Here is a 23,071-nt window from a genome sequence, read left to right as displayed (position 1 = left end):
TGCAGGGATGGAGATGATTATTCTTTTTGCTTCAACAGGAGCAGATAGAGGAAAATACACACAACACATCACCATATTTTTTGTTTTTTACATGGAAAACACACACTCTCGCACACACACACACACACACAAAATCAGCACATTATACTTTTCTTTTCTTTTTTTTTTTTTTACCAAAACATAAAGCTCAACTCTTCAAACTGAAGATGTGTTTGTACGAGAGTTAATACATTCATTCCAAGCGATGGAGATGAAGATTACAATATCTTGATAGGATAGACAAACAGATTAATTACTTCATGGCTAAAACCTGAGTTATTCCAAAGTATTTCCATATGAAACTGCACAACAATGCACATCAAAAATAAATGATGCGTCATTATTCTCGTGTCGAGTAGTATTTGCATGACTGAAGCAATGCTAGTATAATTCATGTTATATGTACACACAATCGGCATGTGGAGTATTCATGTACGTATTTTAAGGTCCAGTCAAAACACAGAACCATAATTGTGACAGAATGACTTTCAGCAGTTTTTCCTGAAGCACTTTGGCCTCAAAAAGAATGTCCCCGTACAACAGAGGTGGGAATTAAATGGTATTTCTGTCTGTACACATTTAGATTTTCTTTTTCTTTTTTTGCTTTTACACTCGAGAGGCAGAAACGGCTGTTCAGATGTCTCTGCTTTTTGCCTAGTTTTTTTTCTTCTTTTATTATATATAGTTTAGGCCCTTTTTAAGTTAGTCTTTGACGCTCAATCTGGGAATGACGAAAAAACCGAGGCACAGCATAATTTAGTTTGTCTTTGGCCGCTGCCTCCTCCTCCTCCCAGCCCTCTCTAGGATGAAAGCAGGTGTGACTGTTCTTATATTGAGCTGATGAGTGGAGCACTACAGTTGAGCGATGTTCAGTCAATGGATTCAGTTTTTTAGGTTCCCCGTGGCACTGGAGGGTCCGCTGCACCCGTAATCCTGGTGTCTTCGTCACAAAAAATCCTCATAGTCCAAGAGTTTGGAGTGCTGGCGCGTCTTCCACAGTCGATAGAGGCGGAAGTCAAAGTACATCTCAATCATCTCTTTGCCTTGATTGGTGAATGAGACAGGAAAAGTGCGAGTTATGCAAACGGCAAATCTGATTCCAGCAAAACTGAATACTACACACAATGTGAAACCACTAGTTAGTTAGTGTTTTTCCGAGCAGCATGAGATGCTTACAGAAAGACGTGGGTGCATTTTTTAATATGTCTGAAAAACACAATGTGACTATGACCAGTGCAGAGTACTGATGTGAAGTCTGCAAAAAGTATTTCTGCTTGTTTTGATTGATTCTGTTTAAGATTTCTTTTACTTAAATTTTGCATTTTTAGACTACGGATGCAAGATATTATTGGCAAACACACCAATATCTGCTGTTATGACTAATGACTACAACAGTAGGCTACATTGGCTGCTACTTCCTTGAATTCAATGCTAGCGTCCTCTACAATTGTTGTTTTTTTTTTGTTTATTTTGCTCAATGAAAATGGAAAATGTATATCTACTACATCAAATGTCAATTTTACTACAGCAGAAACCAAATGATCTCTGCAGTAAGGAGCAGGGAAAACGTACATAGGTGTATGTATACACATTTTACATACTTAAACTCCTAACCTGTGAACAACACATTTGTGCTGATACATTTAACACCTAGCCATATCTATTACTATTTCAAATATGTCACACATACATATTCTGTGCCCATAAAGATGAAATCAATAGCCCACAACATGAGTCATTTAAAAATGCAGTATCCTGTTATTTTGACTAGTATCTGACAGAGTGATGGTTCAGTTCATCCCCATTTTCAGACCACACCATACATCCCATAACCCCTGCGACCCTCACGTGGAGGATAAAGTGGTAGAAGATGAGTGTGTGAGTGAGTGAACAGCGTTCATTATAAGCTGTGGTGGGTGCTGACCTTCATTCTGTTGATTGAACCTTGACTAACTTGGAGCTTGATGCATGGGGACCAGATCCAGAAGGTCAAAATGTCTCATCTTCTGCTAAACTTTTGACCTTGTGTGCATGAAATCTTAACTATTAGATCAATTGCATTACTATTACAACTACAACAATAGAAACAACTCGCCACTATCAACATACCACCCAAACAGAGCACAACAAATTCACACACTGTTAAAATAAACTAGGTCTGGAAACAGGAAACAGCTGTTTCTGTAAATTCCTCATTGCTAATGTTAATGCTGTACATATGGTGTTCACTTGCACCATTTCACGTGCTTTTGTCCTTGTGTGACCTGCACATGTTTGCATGTTTTTTTTTTTTTCCCCTTCCACACTCACCCTGTGCAGACAGCTCCAGCGGTGATTCAAACTCAACAGAATAAGGCCTCATCAGATTCTTCAGTTTCTGGAACAGCTGTTGGGCCGAGATAAGAAAGCAAATGGCAATTAATCCCCACTGCTCCTGGATATAAACGGAAAGGAAGCCTGCAGATACAACATGTGCACGCACACACACACACATATAAAGAAACATGGGAAAGAATGGAAAATAACGCAGCTCATTACTGCCACAGAGATGTGTGCACATTCTTCGTCCTTGTGAAGGTGGACATGGGATGAAATGGTACTTGTAAAGGTGCTCAGTTTTTCTGTTTCGCGTCATGTGACCTCTGTGTCAAAATGAATAGTTTCATATGCAGAAAATGTAATGTAATGACTCACTGATTGGGAAAAATAGACGTGTTTGAAATGCTAAATGGTGGGTTTTTTTTATTTGTTTTTCTTGTAGCACAAAACTTTAAGAGCGAAATTGAAGGCAGACACAACAGTAAATGCTAATATAATTGGCTCAGTTTGCAAAGTCTAACCAAAAATGTGAATCATTTCTTCCTCTTAAATGAGAGAATTTGCTGAGGCATCCCTGCGAGCTCCAGGAAATCATTAGTTCAGGCCGTAATGACATGATCACATGAGCTCTGTGAACAACTGTGGTGTTTTCACTCGTCTCTCCTGCCGTCAACTGACGTACTGATGCACATTTAGAACCTGAAGCGCATTGATTTCTTGCTTGGATTTATTCGTGAGGGAGCTTGATAACTCCCCGTCACAAAAATCAAAGCACAAATGCACCTTTGTTTTTCACATTTATGATATAGAAAAAGCAGCTTTCATTCCTTGTGTCTTCGGTCTTTTGAAAAAGATGAAAGAAGCTGCCTTGTTGCCAAGCTTTGTTTTTAAAGCAGGGAGACCTGCGGGCAAATAACAAATCTCAAATAATGTGTTAATGTTTTTTTTTTTTTTCCTTTCAATGCTGGTTGGCTTCTTACAAGCTCTCAAATGATGGTCTTTTTTTCTTCCCAAGACTAATTAAGATTTGTTCTTGATAAAACAAAACATGTTAAGACTTGGAAGTCTTTGAATGGAAACCAGGTCACATTTCCTCACTGACCTCCTCACCAGCTGTTCTCCATTGCTAGCCTTCAAAAAAGCTATTATAGCACATTGTTGAAGTGCTCTACTCTTCCATGCCACCTTTAATCCTCATTTCACAGTTTAAACAGTAACAAAATAACAACAGTTTTTCCAGTAATCACAGACATATTTATGCCTACGTGCTGGCGACTGCTGCGAGAGGAGCTGTTTGCTCAGCTTGTTTTTAATATAGCCGAAGATACAGGCATCAGAGAGTCTAAAATCCTTCATCTAGTTAAAAGTTATATAGTATAATGTTAAATAAAGTGGCGGGGACGTGACTTGAAACAATTAAGTTGTGCGGAAATATTTTAATGTCTAGACATCCGGCCAACAGCCTGCTCTTATGGAAAAAACCCTGGCCATGACTCAGGAACTAAAGAGTCCTACAGCTGTTCTGTTAGCTGCACCTGTGAGGCAGTCGTTTTTTTTAAATTATTCAGCCAATTTTATTTGACCTTATTACATATCATTTCCATCACATTCACTTCCATATAACAAACTTCTCTAGGCCTGGAAAAGCAACAAGATGTATGCTGTGTGAATTACAACAGAAAACAGCTCTGATTTGATTTAACATGGCAGAATTTTTGTTGTACTTCATAAATGAGACTTTTCTATTAAACATGCATTAAACATTATGATATTACTTTTCAAACGGAGAGGGACTCGCGGCTTGACTGCAGGCTCATGCAAATACCCATAAGCTTAAATACACATTATATTAGGCTTTACATTTCCCCCTGCACATATTTCTACACATGAACATACGTTTTTGCAGCCTTTGGCAAAGCGGAAGATAATTGGGCTTGGAGGATTGCCGGTTCGATTCTCGGAAAATGTCAGGGGCTGAGGTGCCCTCTGAGCAAGGTTTGCTCCCACTGTGTGCAGCACAGTGTTCCTGTACCATGTTTGCGTGCTGCACTACTGGTGTGTAATAAGTAATGGGATGAATGCAAATATAAGAAATTCATACATGTGTGTGTGTGTGTGTGTGTGTGTGTGAAATTGCAGCCTGAGACACTTGATATGTATAGCTGGCTTTTAAATTTGGATTTGTTTCTGTGTTGCATAGTGCCTGTCTTTCGTTTGTGTATATAATATGAATTAAATGAGTCCGTTTATATTTAACTGACGCTATAAATTCTGCAGACTCTCATTCTGGACTAAACAAACCCTTAAAAATGAGAAAAAGCACCAGATCAGTAGTTTTGGATCCACAGGCTCTTTCTCCTGAAACAACTGCATTTGTGTCTGTGTGTTGGGGTGGAGCTATCGCTGATGTGCAGTCGGTTTCGCAGACTGCCAGATTTGTCCCATCAGCCCCGGAGAGATCCAGTTTATACAACAAAGCACTTTGGCAGGCGTGACTGGAACAGACAGTCAGCTCAGACAGACACTGCTGGTTATGGCATGCGTCTGTGTGCATGCGTATTTGGCACCTTGCGTGTTGTTTGTATGTTTTTGATTATTTGTGTCTATGTGTGGCTGGGTTTTAATATGTGGTTATGCCAAGGGAAGAAAGGTGCAGCATCACTCAACATGTGTGCCCTGCGGCTACATCCAGAAACATTACTCAGAGTGCAATAATAGCGACACCAGTGGAGAAGGAGACAGCTGGAGGGACCGCACGCTGATTATCAGTCAAACAGAGATAGAAACAGACGCAGTGAGTGTTAATATGAAAGCAGAAGACAGCAAACGGCAAAGCGTGAACACGGAGAGGCAGAGCCTAAATTGGCCAGGAGGAAATCCCATCTCTCCTTGGACATCCCAATTCATTAAATCCATTTCTGTGGCAAATAAATCGCATTTGGTTCATGTTATAAATTAAGGTCATGATGTACAGATGTCACCACACCAGGCAGACTGTATTCTACTTAATTAAATTATACTAATGAAGGGAAATAGTGTCAAACTATGATTAGAATGTCATATAAATTCAGAATTCATTCAGTTGTGATACAGCGACAGCCTTTTAAAGAGCGTCAAGACAAACTCCCAGTGTGAAGCTTCAAGATTTAGGATTTGACCTGCGCAATGTCAGTTTTTTGAAACAGGAAATTCACACACGTTGCCTGCAATTAGGCACCTATTGAACAATACCAGCTGTCAAGCACACTGGTGTCCACTGTTTTTTTTCCAGCCTCTAAATGTGAACATATTTTACAAATATGCTTCATGTTCTATTGAAGACCTGAAACTAGCGAGTGAGGAAAACAACCAGGAAAATATAATCCATGGCAGAGATATTTACAGTATCTTGAAATATGTGTTGTTGAAGATTAACATGTCATTATGTTTTTGAGGAAAAATCTGTTGCTATATAGAAATATTGGGACTATTGGGGGTTCGTTTATGTGAGTATACATACCTTTTCTCCATTGGGGTTGCCCAGGACATAGCACCCCATAATATGAATGAGGTTGGGTTCTGGGTTGACTTTACTCATGAAGCGACTGAGCCTCCTCCAGAACCTGTAAACAAAGACAAAGAAACAAAGACTACACTTAGATGGGTCAACTATTTTTTTCAACTCTTGTAAAATGGCCTCTATGTGAATTGGGTTACATCTGTCAAAATGAGGCTGCGGGTGCCATAGAATTATACATAATTTGACAACTAGACCCAGATTTCCAACAGTAACTCACTGGCTCATGTCTTCCTCCTTTTCCACCTTTGCGAAAGTTGCCACTTTGTTCTTTAGTAAATAAAGATGACCTGGGCCTCCCTAAGAAACACGCACACAAGAGAAAGGAAGGTGTTTTAAATATACATTTCCTCATAATTCCTTGTATCTATATACTGCAAGTGAGACACATTCTACAAGGAATGCAGTATTTATCTTTTTCAGTCCTCTTCTTTGTTTACCTGGCAAAAGATGAGCATCCTCCAGAACTTGCTTCCCCTCCTGTATGCCGTGAGCTTCTTCTCTATTTCCTCTGAGAGAAGACAAAATGTTTGTATTCATGAAAGAGAGACTGAGAGTGTGAGAATTAAAGCAAAATCTCTAGAGAATGAGGCAAAGTGCGGGTGTAGTTATATATGCAGCAGATATATTAACAAGACGAAGTGGACTGAAAATTAGCAGTCAGGCAGCAGAAAATGTCACACATCAAAATTTGGGACTGCATTGTTCATTTACATCGTTTTAATTACTCTGAGAGCTTTATTCCACAACGAGATCATTATCTGGGACCTTGAATACTCCTAGATCTGTTTCAATATGCAGTTGAAGTGCTTTTCAGGATTTTGAACGTGTTTAGATTAATAATCTATTATATATTTCTTTTTTGTTACATAGATTTGATTGCAGGTTAGGTTTAGCCTTCGACCTCAAGCTATTTTTCTGACCTTCAACTCCCACGGCCTGATTAACTGTTCACATTCCACGCCGCGGGCAAAGAGCTGCACAGTTCAGATTTATGACAAGACGTGACAGGTTTTTCTTTTCAATAAGAGAAACTGATATCATCTTTTTTCTTTTCTGTCTTTTTTTTTTTGAAGTCATGTATTTGCTGCAGATTCTGTTTGTGTGTTATTTTATAGGAAATGCATTAATGATGCATGTGTTTGTTTCCCTAACAAGTTTGCAGTTGTTGCCAAGCTGTAGACAAAGATACTCACCCAAAATATCGTCGAAAGTTGCATGTTCATGGTCCTGGGGACAGAAACACATGGAGATGATAATACGTTTTAAATACAATACAACTTGTATTCTTGGTACAGTGTTCCCGCAGATCCTTAAAAAGTCTTTGACTTCATAAATCTAAAAGCAAGGCCGCAATTAGTATTAAAATATCTTAAATCCCTCTTTCAAAAGTCTTGAAAATGTTAACACATAGGAAATTGATCAAATGCCTCTTGCAGTAACATCACGCAGATTAGGCCAGGACGTCACGATACCAACACCGGGAAGTAGATATTCTTACTGGACCAAAAAGTCACGTTTTATGTTGAAATAAACATTTTGGGCAGCTATGTTGTTTTTGTTTACTGTAAAAACCCTGCGGTATGTTCACTGTAATTGTGCGTGTTTCTGTGACGCTTCCATTCCACTGTGTTTGACTCACATAGAGGATGGGGATGATGGAGGGGTCATCCCTGCGGATTATAGTGGGAACGTACTCTGCCTTAGGGACCTTAGAAGAGATCAGCTAAAGGTGGGAGCAGGAGGAGATGACAGATTGGTTAGATGTAAAGGGGGGAAAATGGGTGAAGAACAAACTCATCATCATATCATACATAATATAGATACATGTATATATAATATGTGCATACCTCTTTGCCTAAAGGGGAAAACTACAGCTCTTATATGGACATTGTTTTTGTAGATTAGATTTCAGGTACTAAACCTGAATGCTCTGCTATGATCAGACAATATGTTATTCTAAAAATAACAATTTTCTAATTATGACTTTATAGATTCATAAAAACACACTCTGATTATTTTCTTCTGTGTAATTGATCTTCCAATAATATGTACAAACAATATTTTACTAAAACATGATGTAAGATGATTAGTTCTCACTGTAAAAAAAAATTAGTAATATTTTGCTCTCTGACTCTTAATCCAGTGTTTCAGTTATAGATCTTTGGATAGTCAAAATCGCGATCTCTTACCATGATTTTGGGGGGAATAAAGTCGTCTCCCTCGCAGGCGAGCCGCTCCATCTCTCTCTCCTCCTCCCAGTCTAGAGTGTCGCGAAGGCCCCCTTCATCCAGGGTGCTGCAGGAGGTCTGCAGGTCACCGCCTGGAAGACAACACCAGACACTGGTGAGGAAAGTGACTCGAGATAATAGTGCGTGGGCACAAGTGTTGGGTTCCGAGTGGGAGGCATTAAAAAAGTGACACAGAAGAAGAAGGAGAGAAAGTGAAGGAGTGAAGGAGGGCTGTGTCCAGGAAACCGGGAGCAAGGCGATGGTGGAGGAGAGGAAAACAGATGGAGCTGTTAATGATGGTGACATGAGAAAATGACAGATGGAACAAGAAAAGAGCGAAGACAGCTGGCAGAGGCAGGAAAAATATGACTGATAGTGAGTGTGGTGGAGGATTTCTGGCATCCGCTAATAAAGTAGTGTTATGAAAACTTAACAGGAATCAGCGGGCAGCTATTCAGAAGAGAAGGTGCTATTTGGCACCAAGGCATCCTTCTCTTTTGTGTAATCAAACTGCCATGTATATGACATGACACAAGGATATACTAAAGGAAAAAAAAAATAAAAGCTGCAAAATCAAATAAAGGGCACCTGTAACACAATAAATCAGCAGCTGCTGAATAATTTCACACTCGGCAGGATTTATCAGTGTCACACTCGAATTCATGTGCCAGTTTGATAAACAAACGTTTACATATTTTTGAAGAAAAACAGACATGATGTTTTTTTTCCTATAATTATTAAATGATGCTAACTTAAGGCTATTATTGCATTCAGTGCCAGTGCAACTGTATGATGATAAATGATCACAGTCAGTGTGAGCAGTCAGATTTGTCCGTTATCTTTGAACTGATTTAACGGTTGCACCGTCAATTTCTTCATTTTCAATGAGAACTGACACTTTTAATTGTAACAAGACAGCAAATTTCTCGGTATTAACTGACTAAGCAGTCGAGGACTTATGATGTTGTCAAGTTTACTTAACTTATAGCTCTTTTTTAATGTGTCACAATGACTGCAATCTGGGTCACAAGAAAAGGCCTCGGGGTCAGTGGTAAATATCTCACCTGGTAGAGCAGAGCTATTTGTTAAACTTAACCTGCATGTTATCAGCCAATTGTTTATTTTTGTATTTATCAGGGGTGGAAATCACACAGATGATACGCGATACATGGTCCACGATACCAATAATATCACAATACAGCAATTCTGTGATAATCAATATATTGCAAGACAATCAGATAGCGATATGTCACGATCTCTGTTTTACTGAAGATAACAAAACAGTTAGTAGTGCAGGATTTCTCTATTTATTCACAACATGGAGAAAAAAAGTGCATGAAATGTATTGAACGTGGATTGAGCATCTCTTAACATAGTTTTCTCCACCATTATCCCACTGTAAACACCCTCATCTTTGGTCAGGTAACTTCCATCCAACTTTCCCTTATTCACACCGCCATGTGGAGACATGAAGTGCAAGTGAAACTGGCAGGGACAGTTTACTTTAGAGCACTTTCATTTGTTAATTATATCGATTATAGCATTGCACGAGGAAGCACGGCGATATGTCATGCCGACCTTAGTATTTATGGTAAAAAAAAAATCATATATCATAGTAACTGAAACATCTACTTTGGTATCAGCCTAAAACTTAAAGGCTTTACTTATATTGTAATAAGAAAAAGAATTACTTATATCCAGATACATGCAGCAATTGGAAAATGGGACCGTGGAAGAACTGCAGTAGAAAAACAGAAATGACAAGCGCGGCCAAAATGAATGGCACTCCTCCAGAGAACAAAACACCTTTCCCTCAGGGAAGAGGGAGAGCCATCAAACACATCATTAGACTGTGTCATCAACAGTTTATTAACTCTTTATCACACTCTGATACACACTAAAGATGGAAGTGCAAAAAACAAAAACAAAAACAAAAAAAACATCAAACACCACAAAATCGGACATCGACACAGACAAACAGCACATGCAAAACGGTGTGTGTTTGAAAGCCATTTTAAAAACACTGAGACACACACACACACACATACACATCACACAAGTTCTTTCACTGCACCAGTGGACACAGTCGGGGACTGGGACACACACACTCCGGTTTGAAAGACTTGACTCACAGAAAGAGAAAGGGAGACCATCACAAAGTTAAAGAAAGACCCACGGTCACAGGGAGACAGACGGACAAGGTCAAAGTCAGTTTGTGTGTGTGTGTGTGTGTGATTGATTGTGTTATTTGGAAGTGAGCTGGAAGTGAGCTGTAAATTGAAGACACGAGGTCCATAGTACAAAGAGTTCAGAGCTGGATTACATCACAAGGCCTATTTGACATGTGTCTGTATGGCTGCAGACAGTCTTGGTTTTTGAATAATTTAATAAAACGTGAAGACTGTTTATTTATTCTTGGCTTCAAAATGTTTTCCCCATTATTTGAATTTCATGAGATTTAGTGTTTCACTCTCAAGCGGTGTCCCAAAATGATGTTAGAAATGAGCAGTTATCCTAATCCAGGAAGAGTCTCCATTATTGTATTACTTTTAAACACATGTATAGAAATCTAATAACATATCCCTGTTTCTTCAGGTTTCTCCAAAACATTAAAGCAGTCAGCATAGCAATTATCACTCCTACACCTGTTGTGAATCACACTTCAGTTTGAATAAACTGTTGTGGAATACATTTGAATTTATCTGGCGTTTATGCGTTGTCTTTTGTGTTTGTTTGGTGTGCTACAGCCTCGTGTGACATCGCACAAGATAATGATGATAATATTATCGCCAGTAATTATGAAAATAAAGCTTTCGTATCAGTATCCCGACACAGGTATTTGAATCAGGTCTGACTGATTGCTCCTCTGTAGTGGGAGTTATGAAATGGCCTTATTTCATCATTCCTTAATGTTAGCTCATTCTCGTATATAAAGGACCTTTTTTTAATGGCTGTCAAACACTGCAGTGGCTTCCAACTGCTTATGAGCCACCTGTGTATGGAAATCAATTAATAACAAATGTACTCTGTGAGCACAAAGAAAACTTAGGCAGCAATAAATCTGCCTGTCGAGATGTGAGGACACAGGAGAACGTATGAGCAATTTATGACCACACACGCATTATACACACACATAGTTTGAAATGTGCTTTCACTGTAGCTGTTTGAGAACATATGAGAAAATCTCTCCCTCAGTCAATATTTTTTAAAATCATCTTTAACATTTATTTTTCTTTAATGCAGTTTGGGAGCGTCCTACCCCCATTCAGAGATAGCCATATTTCTCCAGTGACCTAACGACTACCTAAATATTAGTGCATCTATTTCCACTATATTTTACATACTCCTTTTACAGCAGATGTGGATATAAAGTATATCTATATTATGCAAAATAGATAAGCCTCAAAAAATAATAGCTGTAGGGGGTGCTAGCATAGAATTCAAAGAGGTAGCAGATAATTCAGCCTACTATTTTAGTCATACCGGTGGATGTTGGCGCATTTGACGATATCTAATTTTACAATTTAAAGCCAATATCTGCCGATACAGAGCTGGTAACATCGTGCATCTGTAATTTCCACAAGATGGCAGTAGTGGCAAGAGTTTTTCTGGACTGTGTGTGTGTTTGCAGAAGTAATTGACTTTGTGTGGGTCATTGAATGCACCTCTTCTAAACCCGTCTGTAGCTCCTGCACATAGAGTGGTGATGTGCATCTCCACGTGATGGGTGGAGGCACCGCAGCCAGTGTCCGTCAATGCCGATTAAGCGGATTAATCTGCCGACCTCTATGTTTTACCGGCTCAGGTCTTGTGTGTTGGTGTGTGCGTGTGTTCATGCATGTGTGGTTTACTTGTCCGTATGAACTCACTGTCTTTGGGTTCATGAGAAGAGTCAGTCTTGACAGGTGTAGGGTCACTCCAGGAACGGCTGAAACTCTTCGATCTACGCTCAGCGAATGCTAGTGCAGGCGAGGGAGAAATAGTCACGCTCTCACACAACTGACACACACTAACAAGCCCACAAATTGGTGTGTTTTTTTTTTCTTCCAACTAATCCACACACAAAGGCAGATGCAACCACAACTGCACAAACACTGTACACACAGGCCATCCCTCCTCTGTACAAACACACCGGAACTGTCCAACAGACACACATGTACGGCACGCTAACAAACAATCGTATACCTTCAACATATAAAGCATCCTACAGCTCATTCTTACCTGTGTGATTATCAGTAATGGCTGAAAACAGCTTGTTTCACAGTTACGGAGCTACAAATATTTGATCAGATAAGCTCTGCTTTGAAGAATGATAATCTCTGTGCTCTGAGAATATCTTTAGATTACAGAAAAGTGTTTGACATGGTTTATGGTGTCCCTCAAGGCACCTTTTTTTTCTCAAATTTTTTGAGGCTGCTGTAATGCTTCTCTGTTCAGTTTGCAGTTAGTATCACATTTTCCATTTAACTTTAACCTAATGTCAACTGGATGTTTTATAGACATGGGCCCAGTTTTATTTTCATATTTAATGTTTCCATAATACTAACCAACACATCAAATGCTGCAGGCTCACCAGCAAATATGCTAAATATTCTGCATGGTCTAAAGCTATTACCTTGATGCTAAATCTATACTTTATTTTAAGCTATAGGAGCAAAAGTCTTGAAAAGCTACCAACAGCAGGCTGTCATTTGTGGGTTGTGTTCATGTTCAAACTGTAATAACCTGTTTAAAAAGCCTTGCTGCAGTCTCATCGACCATTTGTAGTACCCCTTAGGATCCGGCAGAGAGTTTTCTCCCATATCATATGACAGTGACTATGCCCAGGTGGGACCCATACAAACTGAGTGACTCTTCGCGAAAGCAGCCCCAGCAGTGACAGCACATTGGAGATGCAAGTCTACGTGAGAGACACTCCTCCTTCTGCAGATACCAATCCGCTGCTTTGGTGGAGAGACAGGGGTTGCACAAAGTTAACCACTATTCTATATGTTTTACATTTTAGTTAACAGCTTCCTCCTGTTTATTCAATCCTACTCTAGTGAGTTTCAAGAATACAGTTCAGTACAACGCAAACAGTACAGTACTGTTTGAATTTATTCAACATCAGCTAATATCACTGACCAGTCACATGTGGATGTACATACTGTAGAATGCGGAGCAAAGAATCTATAGATTATGGCAGACAAACACTCCTCCATTATGGGCAATCATGTCTTTGCTTTTGCTCCTCAAAAACATCATTCACGACGACCATGTCCTGGCTAACAGTGCAACAGGAAAAGACCAACTGCAGCGTACACACCCATACACATGCACATACTCATATGTCTGGCTTTTATAAAACACACTGATGAACATGTAATCCCCAAGTAAATGCAACCGGGTGTTAACACGATGCCAGCAAAGCAACAACACTCTCTGTCATGCAAACAGACACACCAGAAAGGAAAATAAATGAACAAAATACCAATGATAGCGGGGTGAACAACATCACAGTCAGCTATAGCAAACAAGTCAACCACAGGCGCACACTCGCACACACTAACATCTGACTCACTCTGTGCTTTCATCCTTCTGCTGCCCACCATCCGTAGATGCTTCCGGAAGTTCCTGTAGATAGAGAAATCAAAGTGTAGGAGGGATAACGGAGGATGCAGGAAGAACCAAAAATGTAAAAAGAGGTGAAAGAGGAAAGAAGGAAGGGGTGGGCGTGAAATAAAGCATGGCGAGACAAAAAGAGAGGAGAGTTCAGTGTCAAGCTTGTGTTTCTAAAACAGCTAATTACAGGTAAATATACACATTTCCGTGTCAGTGTGAGTGGAAAATAGTGGTCACAGGAGTGGTGTGGGTGTGATGTACCACACTGCAAAGACATCTTTTCATTAGCTGTTTTTGTGTGGAGTCATGAGTCATGTAACAACAGTGAAAGGGAAACCCCGGGTTTGTGTTCATCGTAGACGGAGAAAGATCTGTTTTGAAAACACCCACATGAAGTGAAAAGTTAGAGCAGCTAAAGGAGTTCACTGGGTGCACATTTGTGTTTCTTTACTTTTCCAAGCAGACGAGTCGTAGCTCTGTTGATGGGGTCTAATGAGCGCTGGAGAGATTTGGCAAAGACATTCAAGCCTGATTGATTTATAAGGCTATTCATGATTAATAATTACCTAGATTCATTGTCAGATAAATGAAGATTGAGTTTGCTTCTAAATAAATCCAGTTAATTGTGGTTTTAAGCTCAGAAACGGTCAGAAAACTTTTGTAAAACAAAAACATTTCACAAATCTGAGGTGAAATGTTCAGAGTAATGATGTCAGTCTGACTGAGGTAGCTATACAGTGCAGTCTATGGCCATAGACGAAATCAAAAAAATTGACCTAGTCTGGTTCTGCTGAACCAAAATAGGATGTGAAAATGTATTTGATAGCCTCTAGGGGGCAACTTTGCTTTTTGCTGAAAGAACTCACTTGATTTATAATGAAGATAAACATTTTCCATAGGAGTCTCAATAGCTAGTTTTGGTTCATCTTCAATAGCACATTTCATAATTTCCAGGTTTGACGAACACCGATCAACATTTTTTTAAGGTTTTCTGATATTTTATGGACCAAGCGATTAATCAATTAATTGAGAAAATAATCAACAGATTAATCGATTTAGGAAAATAATATTAGTTGCAGCTCTACTGTCATGAGATGTCTGCCATGGAAAGTAGCACATTTCTCAAATTCTGCTGCACGCAACATGAGCAAAGTAAATCAATGGAGCCAAAGTGCAGTTCAGTGATGCTTGACACTGCTCCATTCACAGTGAATAAGAAGCATTTCAGTTGACACCTTCACCCTCCTTGTGTCGGTCCAGAGTTATATCTCATAGTCTGCAAAATCAACCACAACTGATATTGCAGTTTTGAGGCCAGATGAAAGTATTTAAGGTCTAGAATACTAACCCTTTAAGAGCAGAGACCTCTACAGTATAGTGCTTTGTATTACTTGAAAATGTTAGCAAGGGGTAAATGTAAAGAAATGGAGATACTTTAGTTGCCAAGCAGTACTATTGTAATATATTTTTTAACATTGTTAAAATAACATTGTTATTTTAACATGGTTTTTGCCAGAGTTGGATATATACACTGAGACTAAATCAGTCTTGCTCTGTTTGAGTTTTCATTCATGGATTGAGAAAGAGACTGAATGTACAAACAAGCCATTTTCTCATCTTCATTAGTGAAATTTAAATCCATTGATGACAAAAAAAAGTATAAATTAACCCTAATAAACCATTCTTTTTTTGTGAGGCGAATCATCGGCTAATGAGGCTTTACAATTGCAAGGTATTAATATTCATCGGAAAACGCAGGCTGATGGAACAAGAATGTAATTGTTAGATCTGTTAAAAGTTTTACCTACATTAAATAATCATACTCGTTAATCAGATTTGCCTCAAGATGAGTTCTCCATAATGCCTGCTTTCTGCCTGAGTTAATATAACATAAAATGTAATAATATAATAATTTAATTTGTCTTCATATAGTTGTCAAATAGGGGCATAATTAATCATAATCACAAATACAATACAACCGGGGGGCAATATTCATATTCAAACAACACTGCAATTATGTGATAAAAACAAAATGGCATTTTTTAAATCCAGCTAAAAAAAAACATTCTCTTCAACTTGAAGAGAAATTGTTTTGATGGCACACTCCAAAAAAATGTCAAACCATTATGATTGTAAAACTTTTTACTCAAAAGTGACACTTGGGGCTAAAAAATGATCAGTGGTAGCAATTATGAGTAATGTCACAGTCCCAATATGTACAGTATGTAATATTCATTCTGTAAGTAATAAGACTTTGGAATAAAAGCAATAGGATTTTTTATGGTTCTTTTCTTTCTGTGACCTGCTGCCTAATCCTGACACGATGTTCTATGCAGAGTCCCAGATAAACATCCTTTTATCTTTCTGCCTCCCTCCCATGTCACGGCTACACAGCTGCGGTACACCGAGCCACTCGTCAGCACTCGTGATTAATGATCTCTGCATGTGGCGCTTCTTGTGTGCACCATTTGTGTGAGCAGAAATTGTAACCTTTTTGATCTGGCAGGAGAGACGCACAATAAAAGTAGGAGGAAAACATAAAGGGAGGGACAGTCTTTGGAGTCACTTTGTCCTGGGAGCTACCAAGCAGTGGGTTTTACTGCCATTTTTTATGAGCAAAACTTAACAGAATCATGATAAAAAGGAGAGCAAATGGAGTACTACTAAATATTTAATTTATTCTTTTCGTAATAAGGTGTAATAAACACACCATTACACTGACAGAACTTTGTGTGTTCTGTGTTTGCCACAGATGAGAGGTGTTGAAATTCTTAAGACGCAGAGAGAGAGGAAATGTGAGAGAAACCATGTCCACCCTCACCTCCAGTAAAAGATGATCTGACGGGTCCTGTACCCTGCTGTCCGGGCTATTTCTAAAATTGTGTTACTAATTTTACATGCTACTCCAGTTCCATCTGCTGTTATTGCAAAATATTTGTCTATCGTGACAATACAGTTCCATCTTCAAAGATTGTTACTAATTAAAAAAAGGGATGAATATTTTAAAATGTAATATTACAATGTACAATATCGCCAGTGGCTTTATTTGATTAAGATTCAGTTCAGAGACAGAGACTGAAGAGAGTAAAGGGAGGTTTAAAATTCCGATTTAACTCATATTCACACTATAGCGTTTAACTCATTTCATTGGTTTATTTTTGGTAAAAAAAATGTTCCTGTACGTTTGACAGTTTCAGTCTTGGTTTTTCTGCACTTTCCCTCTGTCTCTCCCTGTTGCAGCATCTGTGATATACATTCTTCTTCATGTGTGAATGCAGTCATGACAGATAATGGACGCTTCACTGCCCAGCACTTCCCATAGTGTAGATAGTCGCAGTTACAAATTAACATTCACCTGGTTAATTTATTCTTATAATAATACATCATGTAGACACTTAAGTTCTGCATTAACAGTTTTTTCTTTAATTAAATCAGCTAATTGCAGTGGCCTTAGACTTATTCTTGATTACATTGTACATACACAGTATATTAATTCAGCCAGTGCAAACGCATGGATCATGAGGTTTATCCCGTATCTCCTCTCCCCTGTTGTTTGACAAACCTGCATGTGACCTGATTTAAATGATACATTTAAATTATTCCTTAACCCTTAGAACACAGAGCATTTAGGCTGCTTTTTTCATTACTATGTTAAAATGTATATATACAGGCTATAAGAATGTTCAGTATGGTGCCTTTATATCCTTTTTCCAGGACAATCTGATGAAAAATATATCTTTTTTTTTATTTTCACCACCTATATTAACACAATACTAAATTAAAACTAAAATCTGATTGAATTTGTGAAATTTGGACAGTTCAAAGTTTGCTTGGCTCGTTTTCATGAATTTCATGACTTTTTGTGACTTTTGCACAATTATCGCTATAAAAATCCCTGGATGAATCATAACTTTTAAAAATATATATATATATATAATATATAGACATCCCCACAGGGGATAAAGAGTTGTGTTTTATTCTGTGGCAATTTATCAAGGGTGCACCTGTGGCACGGATCTGTACTGCATGACCACTAGGGATTAAAGTAGTGATTTCAGATGAACACTGGATTTCAGTGTTGCCCCCTAAAAGTTTGTTTTGCTGTTTATTTCCCCCAGAATGTTCAAGCTACTAATCGGATGAATAACACACACAACATTGATGAAGTTGACACTGCAGATGGATGACACCGACATTCAAAGGCATTGAGATGTACTGCCTAGTGTCACATTCACCATCTGCCGCTGAGTGTCAGGGCATCTGGGTGTGAGTGGGACTCTCTCTGCTCCAAACTTGTTATCGATGTCATAACTCCTCCAAGTGTCACAGGATCTCACTCTTGTTGTTTCCTGTTGATTTTTGGTGTTTCTGATTTTAACTTCACGTTCTGCAACCCAAAACTTTCTACAAAGCTATTCATACATATTGAGCACAACGTATCAGCCAAATGTGAGCAAATGCAATCTTTTTAAATAACAAGTACAGTCAGCACAATGAACACCGCTTTGCCTAGGAATGAAAATCGAAATTCACTGTGGTCGGCAGAACAAATCCGGCCTACTTTAGGGCACAGCGGCATCCAGTGAGTAGATCCTATTCGTCCCTAATGAAAGCCACTGACGTCCTCACACCTTCAAGTGCCACATTCTGACTCTTTTTGCTCAGTCAGATTAGACATGGCTAGAGATGAGTGACAGTAGCACTCAGGTCGAGCACAGCCTGGCAGCGGACGCTCCATACCTCTGGATGACTTCTGCTGAACTCTGCTCTCTTTCTCTCCTTTTTCTCTGCACAAATCCGTGGAAAGCCCTGCCAGGATGTGGCACAGTATTAAAGGGATGAGATAGGGAGAATGCTAGCGTGGCAAGGGGTAGGATAGTGCAGGGAGGCTGGTGCCAGGGCTTTTAGCTGCAGGGTTTATTTAGCCACGTGAAGGCTGGGGTGATGGTTTGTTGGTAGCCAGCAGCTACCTTTGACTGTTGAAACCAGGAAAACAAACCACATCGCCAGCTCTAATCTTCTTTTCTGTGTCATCCCAGCAACAAATGAGCCAGTATGCATGTGTTATAATCCACACTGATCTTGTGACCTTATGCGGCTTTTGGGAGGGATTTTATGTGACCTCATACTTTCCCAGACTCATTCATGGATGCTTGACTCCACTATCCTCCATGTTTTATCTTATAGATGTGTTGGGTTTTGAGCTAACAGTAGCTTAATTTAGCGAGTAGAGGTTTGTAGGTTTACTTGGCAAAGACTACGGTGTCTTACGCAAAGACAGGAGCGTTGTTGTCGAGGACTGTCACTCAGTTAAATGAAGAAATGATCTGGTAACTGGAAAGTGATTTGCGCTGAGTTCATTCGTGTGTCAAGTGCAGACGTGGTGTGAAATGTATCACTTTCACTGAGTGGTTGTGCTTTCAGCAGATTAAAGTTTTATTAACTAGGAAAAGTGTGAACCAAAAATCCCAAGAAGCTGATTATTAACAAAAGATTGTGTGTTTGAGAATAATCTACTGTGGCTGCTTTGACTCTGGGTAAGTAGAGGAAAGTAAAATCCTCCCAAAAATAATGAAAAGTGTCAGTTTTATTCTTTATTTTTCTTGATGCGAACAAAACCATTGCATTGGTACATCGCTCAAAACCTCCCTCCCCAGTCTGTGGCACTTGGCCTCAAGTCTTGTGTTGGCTTTGATCCATAATTACCCAATAGTTATAGTACAAACACCTAAAAGAACCCCACATTTTTCACATTTTGTTGGTTGGTTTCCGAGCATAATTCAGTCAAACAATTTAGAACATCAGCATTAAAGAGCAGCTCGGGTTAGCAACACATTATGGTTTAGTTTAGGCATGGTGTGGTTTTAGCAGGAGGGGTGTGCAGTATGACATGTCACGGTTTGGCTTGGCAGTACATTATTATTAGTGTTATTAATGTTACTCAATGGATGCCTGTGCAAAGTAACAATTGTTTTTTTTATATTTTTATTAAAGGCTTATTATCGCTGTGGTTATGATATCTTACCAGAAGACACTAGGAAATCACATGTTAGTAAATTTTCCTCTCCAGCCAACCACCACAGTCAGCGCCAAACATGGTTTGAGTCAGCCAGCACAGATTCAGAGATAATTAGTGATGTAGAGTAGGATTAGAGTGCAAACATGATGGCCACAAAAACCCTTGTGTATGTGTGTTCTCGTAATTGACTGCTTGGATGTGAGCTAACAGGGTTTATTTCAAACCAACACAAAGATGGGACGTCTTTTCTGACTCCAGCTTGGCAGACTTACTCAGCTGCACTGTATTACTTTTTTTTTCCTCTCTGCTCTCGTTCATGAAAATCCTGTTACTCATTTGTTTTTTATTTGTGCTGCGTAAGCTTCTACCTGACAAAGCATCATTTTAAACAAAAACAGCTTTTTTTTTTCTTTCCACTTCATATAAAATCACATATACAGACTTCTAAGCTGCAAACCTTTTATCCATTCTGCTTTGCTCAGTGTGTTTTGTGCCCAAGGATGAAGGTTAAATGACATTACATTAACGATCAGCAGATTAGGACAAGAGTAATGCGAGATATGGAAAAAAGAAGAAAGCAGGCAGGGAAGAATACTCACGATATCCTGTTTGAGGGTCCGAAGAATAATTGGATAGAAGGCAGGAAGAAAGAAGAGAATAGAGAAAATAAGTGTAGACATCAGTGTATAAGAAGCATAGAGGACAAATTGGAAGAAGATTCTTTGTCTACCAAACATGTAACACCATGTGAAAGATGGAAGGGCACAATTTGAAATGAATTGTCAGCTCATTTCCCTCACGTATCTACATAATGAGTGTTATTTTTGCAATATGTTGGAAATGTTTAATTGCTATTTCTTCTCTGGTCAGATACCAAACCTGTAAGTCCCAGCCACAAGGCATCCAAACAGCCCTGCTCACCCCCTCCCACCCATGTTTTCAGCGCCTCTCACTTTGTCTGTGTATGGAATAAGGCTGAGTTATAAAAATCAATTAGCAGATCCTTGAAAGCAGTAAATCTAAAATGTTAAACAATCAATTAGCCTGAAAAATAAAACCAATGATGGACTATCTCCTTTGAGCAAGCCACAAGCATCTGCGAGTTCAATGGAAAAATCAATGGGCTGCCTTAAAGGAAGGAGATCGATCCGAAAAGCTGTGGAAAATGGTTGGAGGTGGTGTAAAGTATCTACTTTACAGTTAATGACCTAAAACATTCAAAAACACAGACACGGTCTAGTGACTTTGTCAATACAGCAGCCATCGGAAAATCCCCACATGCAGCTTCTTTGTGTACATGTGTGTTTGGACGGGGGACACTCACGCCTGCATGGTCGTCGTAGCGGTCTGAAAGCTGAACATGTTTTCCTTGGGGAACCAGTTGGTGTCCTCTGCAATCAGAGAGAAAGTTTACGATGGCGACGTTAAGCGGGGAAAGACGGAGACAAATGTGCAGCATTTGGCAAATGTTGTTAATAAATAAATAAGCGTTACGAAAGCATGAAACTCGGTGACAGCACCAGCACTTCACAGTCCACCACTCCACAAATGGAGAGAGGGAGACGCACAGGAAGAGACAGCAGAGACGGAGAGTCAGAGCTACAGACCACAACGTCACATCCAACATCAAACCCTCAATCCCCAACAGACCAAAGAAGAAATAGATTTGAAAATGTGTATTTAAGCAAATAAATACAGATATATAGCTCACATTCAATGTGTTTCACTAAAGCCTGAGCTGATTTTTCAGTTATTCCTTACTTAATGTTGACTTAAAGTACTTTATTTTTTACTACAAAAGAGTCACTGCTTTTTAAAAAATTTAAAAAATAAAACTGTTACAAACACTAGACTAGAAGAAAAGTGGGATTTCTTAATGTTTAACAGGAGCATACGGCAAGAGCTCGCTGCCCTCATACATCTACATAATGAGTGTTATTTTTACAATATATTGAAAATGTTCAATTTCTATTTCTTCTCTGGTCAGATACCAAACCCGGTAGTCCCAGCCGTAAGGCATCAGAACATCCCCCCTCCCACCCCATGTTTAAATTTCAGCGCCTCTCCCTTCGTCTGTGTCGTCCACCCTCTCACCTCTCTCCAACCCAGTCATCCGGTCCACACTCCACATCCGCTCTAGGCGTCTGTGATGCTTGCCTGCCTCTCGGGGCGCACTCTCCAGGTCCAGGGAGCCCTGACTCCGCGAGGGGACGCCACTGCATGAGTCACAGGCCAGCCCGCTGCACTCCGCCTCCCCTTTTCCACCCTCGGCCCAGCTGCGGATATTGTGGGCACTGACGGAGGTCTGCAGTGGGGGCTGTGAAAGGTGATGGTGGTGGTGGGAGTGGTGTGATGCATGTTGGGAGCTGGATCCAGCGATGCCTAGGCACTGCTGCTGGTTGCTGCTGCTGCTGCTGCTTCCACCGCTGCCGGAGGGCACACTGGTGCCGGCGACGGCGTGGTGGTGGTGGATTCCGTGGTGGTGGTGGCTTCCACGGCTGCTGCTGCTGCTGCTGCTGCTGCTGGCATGATGGTACTGGGTTGGAGATGAGGAGGCGGAAGATGGGGACGGGGAGGGCTGCATCAAGCCACCTCTGGATCCCACCCCGCCACTCCCTGACTTCTCCTTCAAGACGTCCAGTTCTAGGCTCTCCTTGCTGCTCCGGCCGCTGCTCATCAGCATACCGTGCTGGGTGGTGATGGTGTACACACGGGCAGGCTGCAGGGTGCACTCCACGCCCTTCAGCTGGTCCTCCTCTGCTGAGAAGCTACGCTCAAGGGATAACCGCGATTGCTTGGTAGAAATGGTGATGGAGGGAAGAGGTGCCTGGAACAGGCCCAGTGGCTGTTTCACCAGGCTGGGCTCTGGATTGTCCTTGTTGTTGCAGGGATGGAGGTGGTTGTTGTTGTTGTGGCCAGTCGTGTCGCTTGGTGACTCTGGGTCAGGACCCACCAAGGTTTCACACAGTAGATGAGCTACAATGTTGGAAGGAGACGACAAAGACTTAGTGTCAGGGAATGTGAATAAAAACCAAGACACTATTGCAACAAAGAAAAGCAAAAAAGAGGAAAAGGAAGAAGAAGACATTACGGATATCATTATCAAATTTCTTTGCCATTGTAGTGCACTCTAATAATCCCAGCCTGTCATTTCAGCACAGGATAAATTAAGGATTAACGGAATATGCAGAGTAGCACAGAGGTGTGGACACATGACAGGATGGCAAAGACGCTGACCTGATCCTTTTCGGTTTTCAGAGTGGGACAGGTTCTCTCCGAATGCTCGCACTGCTCTGTGGGGACACA

General features: G+C 40.0%; 1 protein-coding gene across 3 annotated transcripts in view; it reads right to left on the bottom strand.

Annotated features, from left to right (window-relative positions):
- Positions 1-135: 135 nt before the first annotated feature.
- nsmfa (NMDA receptor synaptonuclear signaling and neuronal migration factor a) overlaps positions 136-23,071 on the bottom strand; it is a 35,561-nt gene continuing 12,625 nt past the window's right edge. The window contains exons 2-15 of one of the 3 annotated variants that reach the window (XM_044053725.1): positions 23,003-23,058; positions 21,860-22,741; positions 21,090-21,156; positions 20,365-20,370; positions 13,706-13,758; positions 12,015-12,104; positions 8,107-8,237; positions 7,557-7,640; positions 7,111-7,144; positions 6,355-6,425; positions 6,135-6,214; positions 5,858-5,960; positions 2,350-2,425; positions 136-1,082 (exon numbers count right to left, since the gene is read on the bottom strand). In XM_044053725.1, coding sequence (XP_043909660.1) covers positions 985-1,082; positions 2,350-2,425; positions 5,858-5,960; positions 6,135-6,214; positions 6,355-6,425; positions 7,111-7,144; positions 7,557-7,640; positions 8,107-8,237; positions 12,015-12,104; positions 13,706-13,758; positions 20,365-20,370; positions 21,090-21,156; positions 21,860-22,741; positions 23,003-23,058 — 1,831 coding nt within the window. In that variant the 3' untranslated portion in view covers positions 136-984. The remainder of the gene's footprint in view (positions 1,083-2,349; positions 2,426-5,857; positions 5,961-6,134; positions 6,215-6,354; positions 6,426-7,110; positions 7,145-7,556; positions 7,641-8,106; positions 8,238-12,014; positions 12,105-13,705; positions 13,759-20,364; positions 20,371-21,089; positions 21,157-21,859; positions 22,742-23,002; positions 23,059-23,071) is intronic. The other 2 variants (XM_044053726.1, XM_044053727.1) reach the window with 2 other exon arrangements.

The sequence above is a fragment of the Solea senegalensis genome, linkage group LG21 (genome assembly GCF_019176455.1).
Source record: "Solea senegalensis isolate Sse05_10M linkage group LG21, IFAPA_SoseM_1, whole genome shotgun sequence".
In the NCBI taxonomy this organism is placed as follows: Eukaryota; Metazoa; Chordata; class Actinopteri; order Pleuronectiformes; family Soleidae; genus Solea; species Solea senegalensis.
Note: the sequence above shows the minus strand (reverse complement) of the source record. Positions and strands in the feature narration are given on the sequence as shown.